This window comes from Choloepus didactylus, chromosome 4, assembly GCF_015220235.1.
Source record: "Choloepus didactylus isolate mChoDid1 chromosome 4, mChoDid1.pri, whole genome shotgun sequence".
In the NCBI taxonomy this organism is placed as follows: Eukaryota; Metazoa; Chordata; class Mammalia; order Pilosa; family Megalonychidae; genus Choloepus; species Choloepus didactylus.
Genome location: NC_051310.1, coordinates 113,272,789 through 113,288,502, shown reverse-complemented (window position 1 = coordinate 113,288,502; position 15,714 = coordinate 113,272,789). Strand labels below are relative to the sequence as shown.

At 47.4% G+C, this 15,714-nt stretch overlaps 1 protein-coding gene across 2 annotated transcripts in view; it reads left to right on the top strand.

The window, feature by feature from the left end:
- SLC24A1 (solute carrier family 24 member 1) overlaps positions 1–15,714 on the top strand; it is a 58,891-nt gene that overhangs the window by 31,758 nt on the left and 11,419 nt on the right. The window contains exons 4-7 of one of the 2 annotated variants that reach the window (XM_037833655.1): positions 6,174–6,227; positions 7,562–7,670; positions 11,591–11,677; positions 12,829–12,911. In XM_037833655.1, coding sequence (XP_037689583.1) covers positions 6,174–6,227; positions 7,562–7,670; positions 11,591–11,677; positions 12,829–12,911 — 333 coding nt within the window. The remainder of the gene's footprint in view (positions 1–6,173; positions 6,228–7,561; positions 7,671–11,590; positions 11,678–12,828; positions 12,912–15,714) is intronic. The other variant, XM_037833656.1, reaches the window with a different exon arrangement.

The following is a 15,714-nucleotide window of genomic DNA, read 5'->3' as shown; positions in this document are numbered from 1 at the left end:
TTATTTTACTTTAACTATGAAAATGAGCACACCTCACTCAGAACACTCACTCCAGGACCGCATGGGGCACATGTACTTACTGGTTCACATGCTTCAGTCAACCACAGCTCCAAATATGAGTAAGTCAGAAAAGAAGTGGGGCAAAACCAGGCAGAAAGGTAGGGAGACTAGAAGCAGGGATTGGGGTAGGGTGGTCAGAGACATAGCTGTTCAGGTCAAAGCAGGGGAGAGAAATGGGAGGTGGTGTGAACCATCTCCTTGGAAACAGGACCAGGAAAGACACCTGGACCTCTCACTTCTTCTATTGTCAACCTCTGGGTGAAGTGTGGATCCAGGAGTGACCACAACATCAGGCTCATCATCATCACTAAATGGGGAAACTATCTTAAGAACCTAGCCTAGTGTCTCCTTGCATCTATAAGGAGCTCCATAAGTATTTGGTTCAGTTTTCTCAGGAACCCCTAACAATTCAGGGACCCCAGCTTGGAAAGAAAGGAGTGGAGGAAAAAACCCATACTAATGGAGGGCCTATCCTTATTTACATTATCTCAACAATTTCTCATAAAAAAATCTTTGAGGAATAGATTATCTCCATTTTGCAGATGAGGAAACTGAGGTTCAGGATAATTAACTCAGCAGAAGTTACATAGCTAGTGGCTGGTCCTACCACTGATTGATGAATCAGTGCATCTGGGTTTTAACCCAGGTCCAGCTGCTAACTATCCCTGTTACTCTGAGCAAGTCAACACAATTTATCAAACCTTTATGATTAAGTACTTAAGTGAAAAGCATGGGAAATAAAAAGATTGTGCCCTTCCAGCAGAAGAAACAAGCATAGGCAAAAGTAATGTAATAACGGGAACACTGTGAGAAGTGCTACAAAATCACTTTGCCTTTGAGCCAGGCCTTAGATCGGTCATCTCTAAAATGATTGGGATGAACTAGTGCAGGTGTCGGTAAACTTTTTCTGTACAAGGCCAGATAATAAATATTTGGGCCATATGGTCTCTGTTGCAACCACTCATCTCTGCCGTGTGAAAGCAGCTGACTGACAAAAAATCACTGGGAATGGCCAAAAATGATTGGGAATGGCCACATGTTATTTTATAAAGAACAACATAACTTGCAGTTGTTCTCCTACCTGAACATCTGAATTTTATGGAGATATAAAAGCAGCAAAAATGATTCATTTACTCATTCAATATTCATCTAGCCAATATCTGTGGAGTTTCTGATGCAAGGACCTTTCACCTTACCTTTTATTCTGTTCTGAGTGTCTAAAACCAGGATAAAGGTTTTGGAGAGTAATTCTAATCAGAATTTACTTCAGAGTATTTCCAGAAAAAAAAAAAAAAAAGAGACTTAGTATTAGACATAGACATATAGTAACAATTTCAGAATCTGTCTTTTGACACTGGCTTTAACAGACACACACACACACACACACACCAAACCAAACCAAACACGTGCATACACGACCTAATGTAAAAATATTTCAGATGACATTGTCAAACTGACATGTATTGGCTTATGTGTATCTTTTATGACCCCAATAAGGAGATGTTTAAATATTTTTTTATAGTTTTCAATTACAATCTAACTTATCTCTGTCTGAAACTTTATATGTGGTTTTGAAACTCTCAGTGTATTTCTTCTGGTCAAAAATGAAGAATATCTAGCCTACCTTGACTATGCATAGTCATAAAAAGCAAACAGGAAAGCAGAGGTGCTAGCCTGGCTGAAACGCCTTATATGTATTCGATGGAGAAGAAACCCTTCTTAAGAGCATGTTTAAGACAAAAATGAGAGGCTGTAAGGTTAGCCAGGAGGAAGGAGCCATTTCCATGAGATGCATGATTGGTGCGACAGCCCCATGGAGCACCAATGGCAAAATGGGTTGGCAGGCAGGGAATGAGAATGGTCTGGGCCCCCTTGGAAACTCATACCCACATTCTGCCCCCAAGAATACCTCAGAACGTGAAACTCCTGGGAAAACTCTGTTATTCTTTCCTAGATGCATCATTTTCTTCCCTGAGGGATTCCCCCCCCCCCCCAAGTGGCTTGTGCCTGCTGTGGAGGCAGGAGGCTGTGGACAGGAGGCACCCACCAGGCCTTTCCTACTACTATGGGCCCAGCCCAGTGAGACTCCAGGGAGTCAGTGATGGATAAACTGTGCTGCCACAGAGCCCCTTGAACAATAGTCACCTTTCCCCAATTGTCAGGAAAATATGATGAGTAGAATTTTCAATTTCAAGGTTTCTTTTCCTCATACAATTTTCTTGTTTTCTTAAGCTGTCAGTGTTCACCTGCTAGCGGTTGCTAGCAGATGACAAAATGAATGAATAAGAAACAAACATTAACATAAAAACTGAAACATCTGATCATGCCTATTCCGATGGCCTGTTGTTTTCATGGATGGGTGTATGCTTGTAGTTGAGATTTTACAAAGCATTCATACAACACAGTAATATTTTCTCCTAGTGCATATGATGGCATTAAATATGAAATTAGGTATCTCAGTGTTTCATAAAGAACAGCATGATTTCTTGATGCTTTACCACTGGGATAAATTGGGAATATAAAACCAACAGAACATTTTTTTAGTGTGGGTGAAAGGGCATCTAGATGATAAACAAGTGAAATTAAGAAGATAATTTCAGAGTGTGACAGTGTTGTGAAGATATAAGCAGTGCATGTGATGGAGAACAGCTGTTGGGGGTGTCCCTTTTGGGAGGGAGGACTGGGGAGGCCTCTTGGAGGAGAAGTCTGAGTGGAGATCTGCAGAATCAGACGGGAAACCACTCCATGTTCCATGGGGAAGAGTGTTGCTGGAAGAGGGAACAGCATTTGCAAAGGCTCTGAGGTGGAAAGGAGTTTGGCATGTTAGAGGAAAGAATGGAGGCCAGTGCGGCTAGTGAGTAAGGGAGAGTATGGTACAGGATAAGGCTGGAGGTGAGGGTGGGAGCTAATTCAGGCAGGCCCTGGGTATCAGATAGGGAGTTTGGATTTTATTTGAATGACAATGAGGAAATAACATAATGAGAGTCATATATTTTAAAGATTACTCCCTAACTGTTGTGTAAAGAATGAATTGTAAGTATGCAAGAGTGGAAGCAGGGAGTTCAGTTAGGAGGCTGTGGTGGGCATTCAGTTGAGGGTTGGTGGTGGCAGTGGAGAGGGAGATACATGCATATATTTGAGAGAGAATTTGAAGACAGAACCAACTGGACTTGGTAGTGAAGTGGATGTGGGGGATGAGAGAGAGGAAAGTAAAGGAAGGAGGCTGCCAAGCGGCAGGGAGGATGGCGGTGCCATCCACTGAGAAGGGAAGACTCAAGGAAGAACCAGTTTCTGGAGAATCGAGAGTTCATGGTATGAAATGGTAAGTTTGAGTGCCTAGGTCATCTCCAAGTGGATATGTTCAGGATGTGCACAAATGGGCCTGAAGCTTAGGAACAAGGTCTGGTCTGGAAATATAAACTTTAGAGTCGCCAACAAATATATGGAGTTAAAGTCAAGGGCTGATGCTACTGTGAAACAGAGTGTGGGTAGAAGATAAGAGGGTCTAGGATTAAACCTTGAAGAACTCCAGCATTCATTCCTCTGGTAAACATGTATTGAATACCTTTTTTTATGAGGCACTTTGCAGAGACTGGGGATATGGTGATAAGTCAGGCACAGTCCCAGCCCTCAAAGAACACAGCCTAGTGGAAGAGCTGGAGTTGATCTGGGTTTAGTTACAATGTCATATGATAGTGTAATGATATGGGTGAATGCTGAGGATTTAATACTGCAGAGAGGGGACATCTCAATAAATCAGAGAATCAGGGAAGGCTTCCTAGGGGAGGTGATGCTTAGCTAAATAGTGAAGGACAAGTAGGAGTTTGCTGATTGAAGATGGGGTAGTAGGTCTTCTAGGCATGTGCAGAGGCCAGGGGAATGAGAGTATGAAGAGACCATAGCTGCACTGTCCAGTATGATAGCCACTAGCTACGTGTGGCTAGGGAGCCCTTGAAATTAATTTCACCTGTTTCTAGCCTCAGCTATTTCATGGAGTTAGTACTGAATGAGAAAATGGATGTGAAAGGGCTTCAGAAAGTTAGAGGTACTATTGAGGTTAGAAGACATTATTAATAAGTGGAATGAACAATGAACCGATAGAGAATTATCTGAAAGGCAGAGAAATCATCAAGGGCAAACACCATGGGGTAAACATGGATCTATCCTGCCTCTCTTTGAAAAGAATCAGCCATTTCCAAGGGTAGACTGGCCCCTCCCAGTTCTTTGCTTCCAGAGAACTCATTGGGTCATTAATAGGGGGTTGGAGATGATAAATAGCGAGATGGCTAGGTCAATAGGAATAGGGCTGGGCCTTCTATATCCCAGTAAACTTACAAGGTGAGTCATGAAAGAGTTGACAGGATTTGTTCAGGAAATCCACAGTGTCCTCTTTATATTCAGATTGGTTATTTCTACTCTGTTTCATTCATTAGTATGTTCATTTATTTGACAAATGTGTATCCAAGCATCCAAACTCCCCCTATCCTTCAAAGCTTACTCAAATTCTGCCTACTTCAAGAAGTCTTCCTTGCCTGTCTTTGCACAGCACCTTTATCCACTTCTCTCCTTTTACGACCCATGTTCTCCTTTGTCATGTGGCTGTATATTCACTGGTCTCTGTTCCTTTTTAGACATAGAATCCATGCCCTAAACATCTTTGTACCCCTACAGCCACTGGCACAATTCCTTGTACATAGCAGAGGCTCAGTAAATAAGAACTGGATGAATGAATAAATTCGATGGATAGGGGGTAGCCCTGGCGTGGGCAGTATTTTCTGTTTTCTGAGATGAACAGACAACGGAGGTGTAGCAAGTCCAGCTCTGGTTCTGGCCATGGAGGTTGGTGGTGTGGGAGAGGCAATGGAAAGGTGAAGACAATGACTAGGGACAACCATTAGTGACCCCACTGCCTAGAGCCAGCACTAGAAGCCACTTTGGAGTATTTACTCATTCAGCTCACCTTTACTGAGCACCTCTGTGTACAATAAACTGTGTTACAGGTTAGGGGAACAGAGATGGCTGCATCTTAAGTTCATTGCATGGCAAAAAAAAAAAAAAAAAAAGTGGAGTCTAGCTGGGTAGATGATTCATGCTTGTGAAAAGATAAGTCATGATACTAAACAACAACAACAATGAAAACAAGAACAGTGCAAATGGTATCACAAGGCAGTAAATGCAAGTGGTCCAGATGGAAAATACTATGGGCTTGATGACTCTTCATCTTGTATTTTCTAGGGCTGTCTCGTTTCCCAGCTGGCTGCCCTACAGTTTCCCCAGGAAGCTAGCACTTATCGATTTTGTTGTCACAAACTGCTCACTGTTGTTACACATCTTTCAAGGAAAAGGTGTGCCAGTGCAGTTTGAAAGTACCAGGGTCCCTTCAGAAACCTTTATACAAGAATTCACCCTGAATTTTCTGAAAGATGGATGGGATTTGGGTAGAGGGAGGGATGGAGAAGGTAGGGGTAAAGGCATGAACAAGAGAACAGAAGTTGGAATAGATTAGGTGTATTTATAGGATGGTTCATTCATTCATTCATCCATTCAACAAATAGTTCTTGAACCCTTGCTAAGTGGGGGGCATGCAGCAGTGAATGAAATAGACAGTCTGCCTTCAAGATGCTAGTAGGGCAGTCAGTTTATTTGTATGTTTATTAACATGCAAAAAAATTGGGGAAAGTGCTTTGAAGGAAAAGAACAGAAGTCTATAAAAGAGAATTTTAAGGGCATCTTAGCTTCCCAGAGGAAGTGACATTTAACTGGAGACCTAAAGTATGAGGAGTGAGGGAAAGAGAATTGCAAGTGGGGGAGGAGGAACCCTGTGATGAGGGTTTGGAGGTGGGTTAAGGGGCACAGCTCGTGTGAAGGACTGAAAGACAGTCGGTGTTATGGGATCGTATCATGTAGACACATTTAAATGGGAATCCTTTGCACAGCCTGAAGTCAAATTGTGAAAGTTTAGTCTGGGGGGTTGGACATATTAAAACATTTTCTGAGACCAGATTATCTCCGGGTGTATTCCAACCTGAGGGCTTCCCTGGAGACAGAGGGAAGTAGGGAGAAAGAGTGAGGGTCTCTCCTCAACATCCGGTGACTCCTGTCCCTGTTTGCAGCCGTGCGATGGGGCTGCTGTGGTGGATGAGCAGCAGGACAACAAGAAGTTGAAGGTGGGTGCTGTATGGAGTCCACCCAGTGGGGACACTGCCAGGGTCTCAGCAGATGGCCACAGACCCAGGGCGCTGTGATCAGGCCTGGGAAGCTCCTGGGAGCGCTGCCAGGGTGAACTGGGGAAGGAGGGCTCCTGTGTCAGAGGGACTCCTGCCTCCACCTCCATTCAGCCTTCTGGGAGGTGCTAGTTTGGGAGCAAGGTGGGATGTCACTGCTTGCTCTGCCATTAGCTTGCTGGGTGATCCGGGGCAGGTCCCTGTTCTTGTCTGGCTGTATCTGTAAAATGACTGTTTGGACTAGATGAACTCAAGTCCATCTCTATAGCCCTGACATTGTATGATCTAAAAGCCTAATTACTAATGGGTTGGAATGCTCCAGTACTAGAAAAAAGAGAGGACGGGCACTGGAGAGGGGGATCTGAGGCTTCTGAAAAACTGTCTTAGATGTCTGTGACCTGTGGGGAGTCTGAGAGGAATTATGGGGACCTTTTGAGAGGAGATGCTGGGTCACCCCACTACAGCCTGAAACCTCCCCCAATCCAAAGAATATCCCTAGGCCTTTCGTGAGGTACTGTGTTATGACAGCCTCTAGATGGCGGAAGAGTTCAGATTCAGGGAGATGGGGCAGCGAGAGGAGGGGAGGGAGGGATGGGAAGAAGTTTTGGGTGGGGGGGATGGTGGGAACCAAGTGTTTGTCTTTAGATGTTCCCTTGGAAATCAGATATGTCTGTATCTGTCACTATGAATAAGTGTGTGTCAGTACAGTCCATCTGTATCTGAACAGTACAGATTGTGTGTGTGTATGTGTGTGTTAAGGTCCCTGAGCACTTGGATACAATCAGAAGACCTGGGTGTTGGTCTTGACTCTCATTTATTCCTCACGTGAACCTTTGTAAGCTCCCTGGCTTCAGAGCTTTTATTTCCTTTTCTGTAAAATGGGATCATAACTTTGCTTACCTTGTGGGGCTGGGGCAACGATAAGTGTGATAATGCTCTCAGCTGCCTATAAAGGGTGGTGCCCATGTGCAGCGGGTCACTCTCAGATGGGTCCATGGTGCGTGCACAAGTGTTTCTGTGTGGGTGGACGTGTAGGGAACTACAAGCCCTTGATGGTGTGGTATACTTCAATCCACACTGTTTGTTCTCAGTTGAGAAAGAAAGCAGTGTAACTCTCCTGGTTTGAGGTGAAAGAAGAGGGAGGTCAGGAGAAGGCTTTTGGGCTTTCTCTCTGATCTCTGTGGGAGGGAGGCAGGGTTCATGAGGCCTGGGAGTGGGCTTCTCTCTGGGCCTGGGGAGGGGCCCACTGAGAACTGCTTGGCTCTCCCCTTGCCCAGCTCCCATCTGTGCTGACCCGAGGGAGCAGCTCTGCCTCTCTACACAACAGCACCATCCGCAGCACCATCTACCAGCTCATGCTCCACAGCCTGGACCCTCTGGGGAAAGGTAAGCCCCAGACCTGCTTGGTCGACCCTGTCCACTCCTTCCCTCCTGCAGTTGGGGAAGAAGCGAGACCTGCAAATCTGAGAGGCAGTGGAGTGAGGGTTGGGGTGGAAAGAGAATTAGTAGAGGTAAGAGTGGGTGGTGAAAGTCAGGCAATCTGGGAGACGGCAGAGGCAAAGACAACAGAGACTTACCAAGACACATCACAGCAGCCTGTATTAAGGAGCACTGTGGCTCAGGCCTTAGTTCTACCTCCTGCTACTTCCCAGCCTCAGTGTCCCTCCCTGTAAAATGAAGGGTTGCTAATGAGCCCTGCCCTGGTCTAAGCTGAGGCTGTCCTTAATGGTCTCCATGACAAGCCTGCTGCCCTCAGGCTGACTCCAGCATCCCCCAACAGTCTCCCACTAGGCCGCTTGGCCCTGGCTGCCTGCACAGCCCAGAAGCTCCACGTGAACTGCCCTTGCTGTGTATTCAGCTCTGGAGTCCTAGGAAGCCTGCTAACCCCTCCCCAGCCAGGAATCCCAAAGGACACCCAGGGAGCTGCCAGGACCACGTGAGGCTCCATCAGTTGTGGGATGGTGAGTGGGAAGACAGGGTCCAGAGTGCAGTGGGGGCTGATGTCCCACTTTGACAAATGATTGGGAGCAGCCGAGATTGCCACTATCCCACCTGATCAAGTCCTGCCTTCTGCCTCCCCCAACATGCTTCTCAGTCCCCTAAATGGGTCCCTCAGGTACCTTCCTGCTTTCCTTTGGCCCCTTCCTCTCTGGGTCTCTGGGGGAAGAACTGAGAGTGTGGGCGGGAGTTCCCTCAAGGAAAGTTTGGCCTTTGGGTAGAAGCCAAGGAGTCAGAGTGCAGGAGGCTGAGGACTAAGCTGAATATGACACTGGACACTGACCCATGAGCCCTGGGGAGCACCCTGATTGACTTTTCTGGTTCAGGGAAAAATTTGGGGGGCTCAGAATTTTCCTCAAGCCCTGAAATGTCCTCTTCAGACACAGTATTGGGTTGTTGGGTGTTTAAAACAAGTCTGTCATGCTGGGAAAAGCAGTCAAAGAGAAGGTAATTGAACCTTTAGAAATTCCTCAAGGTGAGCCTTGGCAGACATTGTGAGGGAGGCCATGCCCAAGGGGCAGCTCCAGACAGAGGGTAACCCTTGGGTCTCAAGAACTGAGTCTAGCACCCTGAAGACTATGGACAATGAGTACTGTGGGCACACCGGGCCTGGGCCCAGTGAAAGAAGCTGTATCTCTGGGCCATGCTGCACCATTCCCTGGGGAATCATTGACTCTGGAAAAGTCCTAAAGATAAGGACCTTCCCCTAAGGGCACCTCAGGGCTCCCCTGCCTGGGGAACTTCCACGACCAACAGCCTCTAGCTGGCCTACTTGGCTAACAGGATTATGTGATGTCCAGGCTGGGCTGAGGTCAGAGGAGATTGATACTAAGGAGATGATCCAGCCATGCTGAGAGCTGGCCTGGAGAGGCCTTGTGAGGAAACAGGCTCTGGGGGAGCCAGCAACAGAGCCATCCCAGGGAATGTTTGGGACATTTGTATATGTGAGGGGCTGGCATGGAATGGACCTTGGTGTGAATGCTGTGCTGATATGCTCTGAGATGCAGAACCCACCACTGCTTCCATCCCTGAGACTCTGTCAAGGAGGAGCTGGGACCTGCAGGGGTGTGATGCAGCCCCTTGTTCCCAAGACTTTCTGGATACACAGTTGTTTCCATATGCTGTTTCCAAATGTCTGTCCAGATGCTTCCACCCTTTCCAGGTGTTCCAACTTCTGCAGAGCTGGTCAGTGAAGCTTCCTGTGAACTAAACTCTCTCCTACCATGTGAAGGGGCTTTTTCTCTGGGATTTGTGTATGTATGTGTGTGTGTGTGTGTGTGTGTGAGAGAGAGAGAGAGAGAGAGAGAAAGAGAGAGAGAGAGAGAGAGAGAGAGAGGCAGAGACTGAAGCTTACCTCCTTTTTCAGTGGCGTGGAAAATGAGAGGCTAGAGTGTGTGAGGGAAAGGGGGGACCTTGGTTTCTCTTGCCAGCCCCTCCTGTCAGCAGTCCACAGATATTCTCAACTCCCAGGACTGGAACCAGAGGAGTCCTTGGTAACAGCTACACATTGCTTGGCAGAAGACTGATGTGTTTGGCTCATGCCAAGGGGGTTGCCTGGATGGGGGAGGCAGTGGAGTGCCAGCTTCCTGATGTCTCCATTCTGATGAGGACCTTCTGGGCAGTCCCACCCAGGACACTTCCAGGGAACACACCTACACAGTGGGGGCTCTGTAGGATGGAGCAAGATGGAGGCAGCTGCAGCAACTTTGAGAGTTTAGGAGACAGTTTGACAGGAGGGAATTCCAGACCCAATGATCTGTTTCTGCCAATCCTCTCTGCCAGGGATAGATCCAGGCACAGGCTTCAATGCACCCAGCTTCCCAGATTGCACCGTCTCAGTTTCTGCAGTGTATTAAGGACCGGGTGATCTTCAGGGTCCCTACCAATTCAGAGCCTCTGGAACATTGAGTCTGATCATTGCAGGGTTGCTTCCTGGGCAGGACAGCTGCACTTAATTATCATTGTCAGTGCACCATCATCAGTGTTGTCATTGTTACAGCTAAAGCTTATTTAAGGCTTTCTAGGTGCCAAGCACTGTTTTAAGCATCTTCGTGTATAAATTCATTTACTCCTAACAAGGTACAGAGAAGTTAAGGAATCATACAGCCAGATCTGCATTTAGCAAGTGGCAGAACTAGGATTCAAACTCAGGCCGTCTAGCTCCAGAATCTGTGCTAACAAAACAATATGGATGAGGCTAGCACTTTGTGGCAATGAAAGCATTTTTATTTATTTTGTCTCATGAACCCTCACAGCAATGCTCTAAGTATGTTATGGTGCTGCCCTTTTAGAGAGAAGACACAGACACTGAAGACTCAGGCTTCCCAAGGTCACTCAGTGCTCACCAGGCCAAGTCAGGCTAGAATCCAGAATAGATGCCATAGCTACCCTTTATGTCCAGCACTCCCAACCCCTCTAGGTACACAGCTGTGAGGAGGACCCTCATGAGCCCCTGGATCTCATTCTCTGTCCTGCCTTCCTTTCCTACCTTGACATTAGCATTTTGCATGCTGTCTGGTGCATAGTCTCATTGAAAAATTGTTGCCCTCCCATTTTTGGGGCCTGGAAATCAACACCTCCATTCTGCGCATATGGCTATGCAGGCCTCCAGCAGACATTCTGTGTGTGGGGCTTCTGGAAGGAGGCCCTGCTTGCCTGCAGGTGCCTGGGGTCAAGAAGGGTATGGCAGGGGGATGAAGGATCAGCTGTTTCCCCTTTTCTACTGGAGAGGGAAGGTGCATGAACATGGGCCAAGAGTAGCCCCTCCCTTAGAGCCACAGCAGAAGTTTCTAGTGGATTCATAGAAAGTCTAAGCTGCAAAGGACCTTACAGATAATGTAGTCCAGGGATGTCAGCTATATGTCTTCCTGCCATGATTTCTCCATTCCCTGTCTATTGCAGATGTCACTGGTCAATCATGGTACTTTCCTACTGGGCTTGGGTCAGAATCTTTCTCAATTCAGCACTCAAGCAGCCATTGGTTGAGCTGATAAAGGAAATAAATCCTATTTGCTGCCTTTGGGTCCCACCGTGTCATTTTACCAGAGAGGAAACAGAGAGGGAGAAGTGACTTGCCCAGGGTCACAGCCACTTAGTGACAGTGCAGAGAATTTAAAACAAAAGTTTGGGAATTAGGCGCCATGACCATGTCTAGTAGGACCAGAATCCAGTCATCCCAACTCCCAGGCCAGGCCCTTCCCACCCAACCACATCTGCTCTGGCTTCTTAGCTGACCATCCTAACTGAAAGGCTATGGCAGGGTCAATCTCATGGCCCTAGGTGAGATGTATTTCCTTTCTCATTCACAGCACATCCCTCCAAGGACAAGGAGGGAGAGAACTTGAATCAGGAGGCCAGAGCCAAACCCCAGACCAAAGCAGAAAGCAAACCAGCAGGTGAGAGGCTGTCTGGACCAGTGGGTTTTCTCCTGCTGCCCCCTCCTTCCTGTCAGCAGCGAGCCTGGCCTGGAAGCAGCTGCCAGCTGAGGCTGGAGACTGAGGCACGCCTCTGGGCTCCTCTGAGCCAGTCAAATTCTCATGCTGGTGTGTCCACCCTGCCCCATGCAGCCCTGCACGCCACTGCTTCCCCAGCCTTTTCCTTCCACTGTGCTTCCTTCCTGATACAACTTGCTGCCTGAGGGTGGCCTTATACCCCTTCCTCTAAGGGCAGGCCATGGGGTTGTTGAAATCTCACTTCTTTTTTGTAACTCTCCTCCCAAATGAGACCCTATTGGGGATGGGCACATCCTTTCTCCTTCCTGCCACTTCTACACAAGGACGGTGCTGCTAGTGACCAGCCTGAGACCCGCAACCCCGGTGAGGGACAGTGGCTCAGTGAGGAAGGGTAACCAAACCAAGGGTCTAGTGACACAGAAGTCCAGTGTCTCTGTGGGGCATTGGGACTGGAGGAGAGTGGGAGAGCTACTGCCATGTGAGCTCTGCACAGTGCACCAGATTTGCCTGGTTTACCTGACAACCTCCAAAGGGAGCAGAGCAGCATTCATTGTTCCCATTCTATAGGAAATCGAGGCTCAGAGAGGTCAAGGACTTGCCCTAAGCCACACAGCTAAGAAGTGAGAGAACCAGTATATAAACCCAGCTCTCCCGACTTTCCAAGTCTCCTTCCCTACCAATTCTGTGCCAAGGCTTCATAGCTGCTGCCTTTGAAATCATCAGGGTCCCTTCCATGAAGTTGGTAGGGGAAGGAGTCAGACCTTGAGGGCTGGGAGAGTTGCCCTCTCTCTGCTCAGTTGCCCAAGCTGTTCACAGGACCCTTGTGACACTGGCCAGGATGGCAATGTTTGTGAATACAGGGGTAACAAGGATGGCTTCTTCTAAGCTGTCCTCTCATCTGCAGATATCTCAGTGGATGGGGCAAAAAACAGTTTGCATTGCGTCATTTTACTTTTCCTTCCAACGAGAAATTCCCCCAAACCTTCTAGACTCTAAAGTAGGCAAGTCCAGTAGGCCTGTAGCCAGGGTCTCTGCCAGGCACTCTCAGAACCTAAGTGCACTCTTCTGACCTATGCCATGTTTATCCTTTAAAGTGGAGGAGGCAGCCGAGCTCCCTGTGGTCACAGCAGCCCCTGCTCCAGACACCAGAGGAGGTCAGGAGGATCCTGACAGTCAGGTAAGCACCTAGCCTGGCTGCCCACTGTAAGGTGCAGGAATTTGAGAGGCCCAGGGAAGGACTTGTGGGCTAAGAATACTTCCTCCCTGAAGGTCTGCAGTCTTTTTGAGATTCATTCTTTGTGGTAAACATTGCCCTTTCTCTGAAAATCACTGTAATACAAATACCTCATGAGATGGGTTAAATCACCTTACCACCCTAGTATAAGTGAGAGAATGTATGTGGGAATGTGTTGTGAACTGTCACATGCTGTAAGAACTACCACCCCAGTCCTCCAGTCCACAGAGGGGAACCAGTGACTGGCTCCCAGTCTCAGAAAGGAAAGAATCTTTTCAACCCAGGCTACATGTCCTGTGTGTATCCAGCTGTGCTCCAGTCAGCTGCAGCCAGGGAGGGATGGGGTGCCTTGATTCTAAGGGAGCCAGCCATTCAGCTGGGGCTATTAGGGGTGGCAGTTCTCAAGAGAAGAGGGAGCAGGCTGGACAGATATTCCCATACCTACTGATGTAAATGATTTGTCATCCCCTCTAGGAAGCCTTTCTCCCTAACAGAGGGAGGAAGGGCAGGGTAGCAATTATTTCAGACTAAGATCTTGGGTCTCCTCATTCGCAGTTCAAAACACAGTCCTCACCTAATATTAGCATTTGACTTCTTCATCAGAGGTTCTCAATCCTGGTTGCATATTAGAATAATTTGGGGAAGCTTAAAAACTGCCCAGGTCTTATTCTCAACCAATTAAATCAGAATATCTGGAGTGGGGACCTTGGGTCTCAATGTTTTTAAAAGCCTCCAGGTGACTAAGAATCACTGAACTTTGGGAGTTGCCTATATTATGAAGTTTGTTACAGATAACACACTCACTCCTTGAGCACCCAGCCCAGGTCATTTGCTCAAGGCACTGGACCGGCACTTTGCTATAGTTTGGTTGGGTGCCTATCAGGACCCTCAGAATCAATGCCTTTAGAGTGCCTGGAGTCAGTCCATGGTTCCCAAACACTGGTCTGCAGATAGATGTATTAGGAGCACTTGTTAGCAAGCTAAAATACAGATTCCTGACTTCCAGCCCCAGAAATTCTAATTCAGTTGGTCCAGATAATCTATATTTCTAATAAGCTCCCCAGGCTACCAGGTTTGGGAAGTGGAGGCCTCATTCAGCCCTGGCATTTCCAAAGCAGTTAATTTAGTGGTTAAGAGGCTGAAGGAGAACCTAAGATGGCAGCTAGGAGAAACAGGGCAAAAAAAACCTCCATGAAAAATACTAGATAAAAGCCAGAAAGTGACCCAAAACACCAGTTCCAGCAATACACCAGCTGGACAAGGTCTGTAAATCCACAGGGACCGTGAACTTGGTGAAACCGTGAGTCTGCGCTCTGAAACGAGTGAGTAAGCTGCTGAATATCCAGCAGCCATGCTGCAGTGTGGGGAAACCGAGAGTTGGCGTTTGGAGGTGGACTAGTTCTTTTTTAAAAAAACCCAAAAGCGGCTGCAGATATGGCAGCAAGAACCGCAAAGTGAAGCGCGGCAGGAATGGGCTGTGCGAATGCCTCAATATCTGGCGTAGAAGATAGTCCTCTGTGCACCTGCTGCTGCTTGTCTCGGAGTGATGAAGGCAGGGGTGAGCCAAAAGGGGCAAAAAACCACGCCTTGCAGCCATTTTCCTGGCGGGCTGGGAATGCTCCTGCCCGGCGCTGGGGCCATAGCCCAGAGCCACACCAAGAAACCCAGTGTGACAGGAAGTGTTTCCAGCGGCACGCGCACATGCCACAGTGTTGGGCGTGGACAATAGCCTTTCGCGTACCCACAGCTAATTGTCGCAGAGCTGGGAAGGCAGAGCTGTGTGAAAAGGGGGAAATTAACACACCCCATTCAGCCATCTTTACAGCAGGCTGGGAATGCCTCTGCATGGCCCGGCAGCTCAGGGCTTACCTTGAGGGACAGCATGCACTTGTGACATAGCATAGCCTTCCCTCAGCAGAGGTCCTAGAAGGGCACGGCTTGGAAGAGGGACCCACTCGGAAATCCCAGGGTCCATACGTCAATACCAAGGCATGTGGATCAGTGGCAGAGACAATCTGTGGCGAGACTGAAATGAAGGTTTAGACTCTTGCAACAGCCTTAACTCTCCAGGAACACCTGGGAGGTTTGATTATTAAAGCCGCCCTGCCTCCCTAACCACTCAGACACACGCTCCACATTCAGTGTGGACAGCACCAACAACACACCCAAACTTTGTGCACCAGTTGGACCCCACAAGAATCAGACCCCTACACACCACAAAGACAAAGTTGGGGAGAACTGACTTGAGGGGAATAGGTGACTTGAGGACACCGTCTGCTGGTTGGTTAGAGAAAGTGTATGCCACTAAGCTGTAGATCCGACAAATTAGAGATTGGTGTCTGAATAATCCTTCACTTCCTAAAAGAACCCTATCAAGTAAAGCAAATGCCAAGATCCCAAAAACAACAAAAAATTTTAAAGCATATGAAAAAACCAGATGATATGGATAATCCAAACCCAACACCCAAATCAAAAGATCAGAGGAGACACAGTACTTGGAGCAATTAATCAAAGAACTAAAGACAAACAATGAAAGCATAGCACAGGATATAAAGACATGAAGAAGAGCATGGCACAGGATGTAAAGGACATGAAGAAGACCCTAGAAGAGCATAAAGAAGAAATTGCAAGAGTAAATAAAAAAATAGATAATCTTATGGAAATGAAACTGTTAACCAAATGAAAAAGATTCTGGATACTCATAGTACAAGACTAGAGGAAGCTGAACAACAACTCAATGACCTCG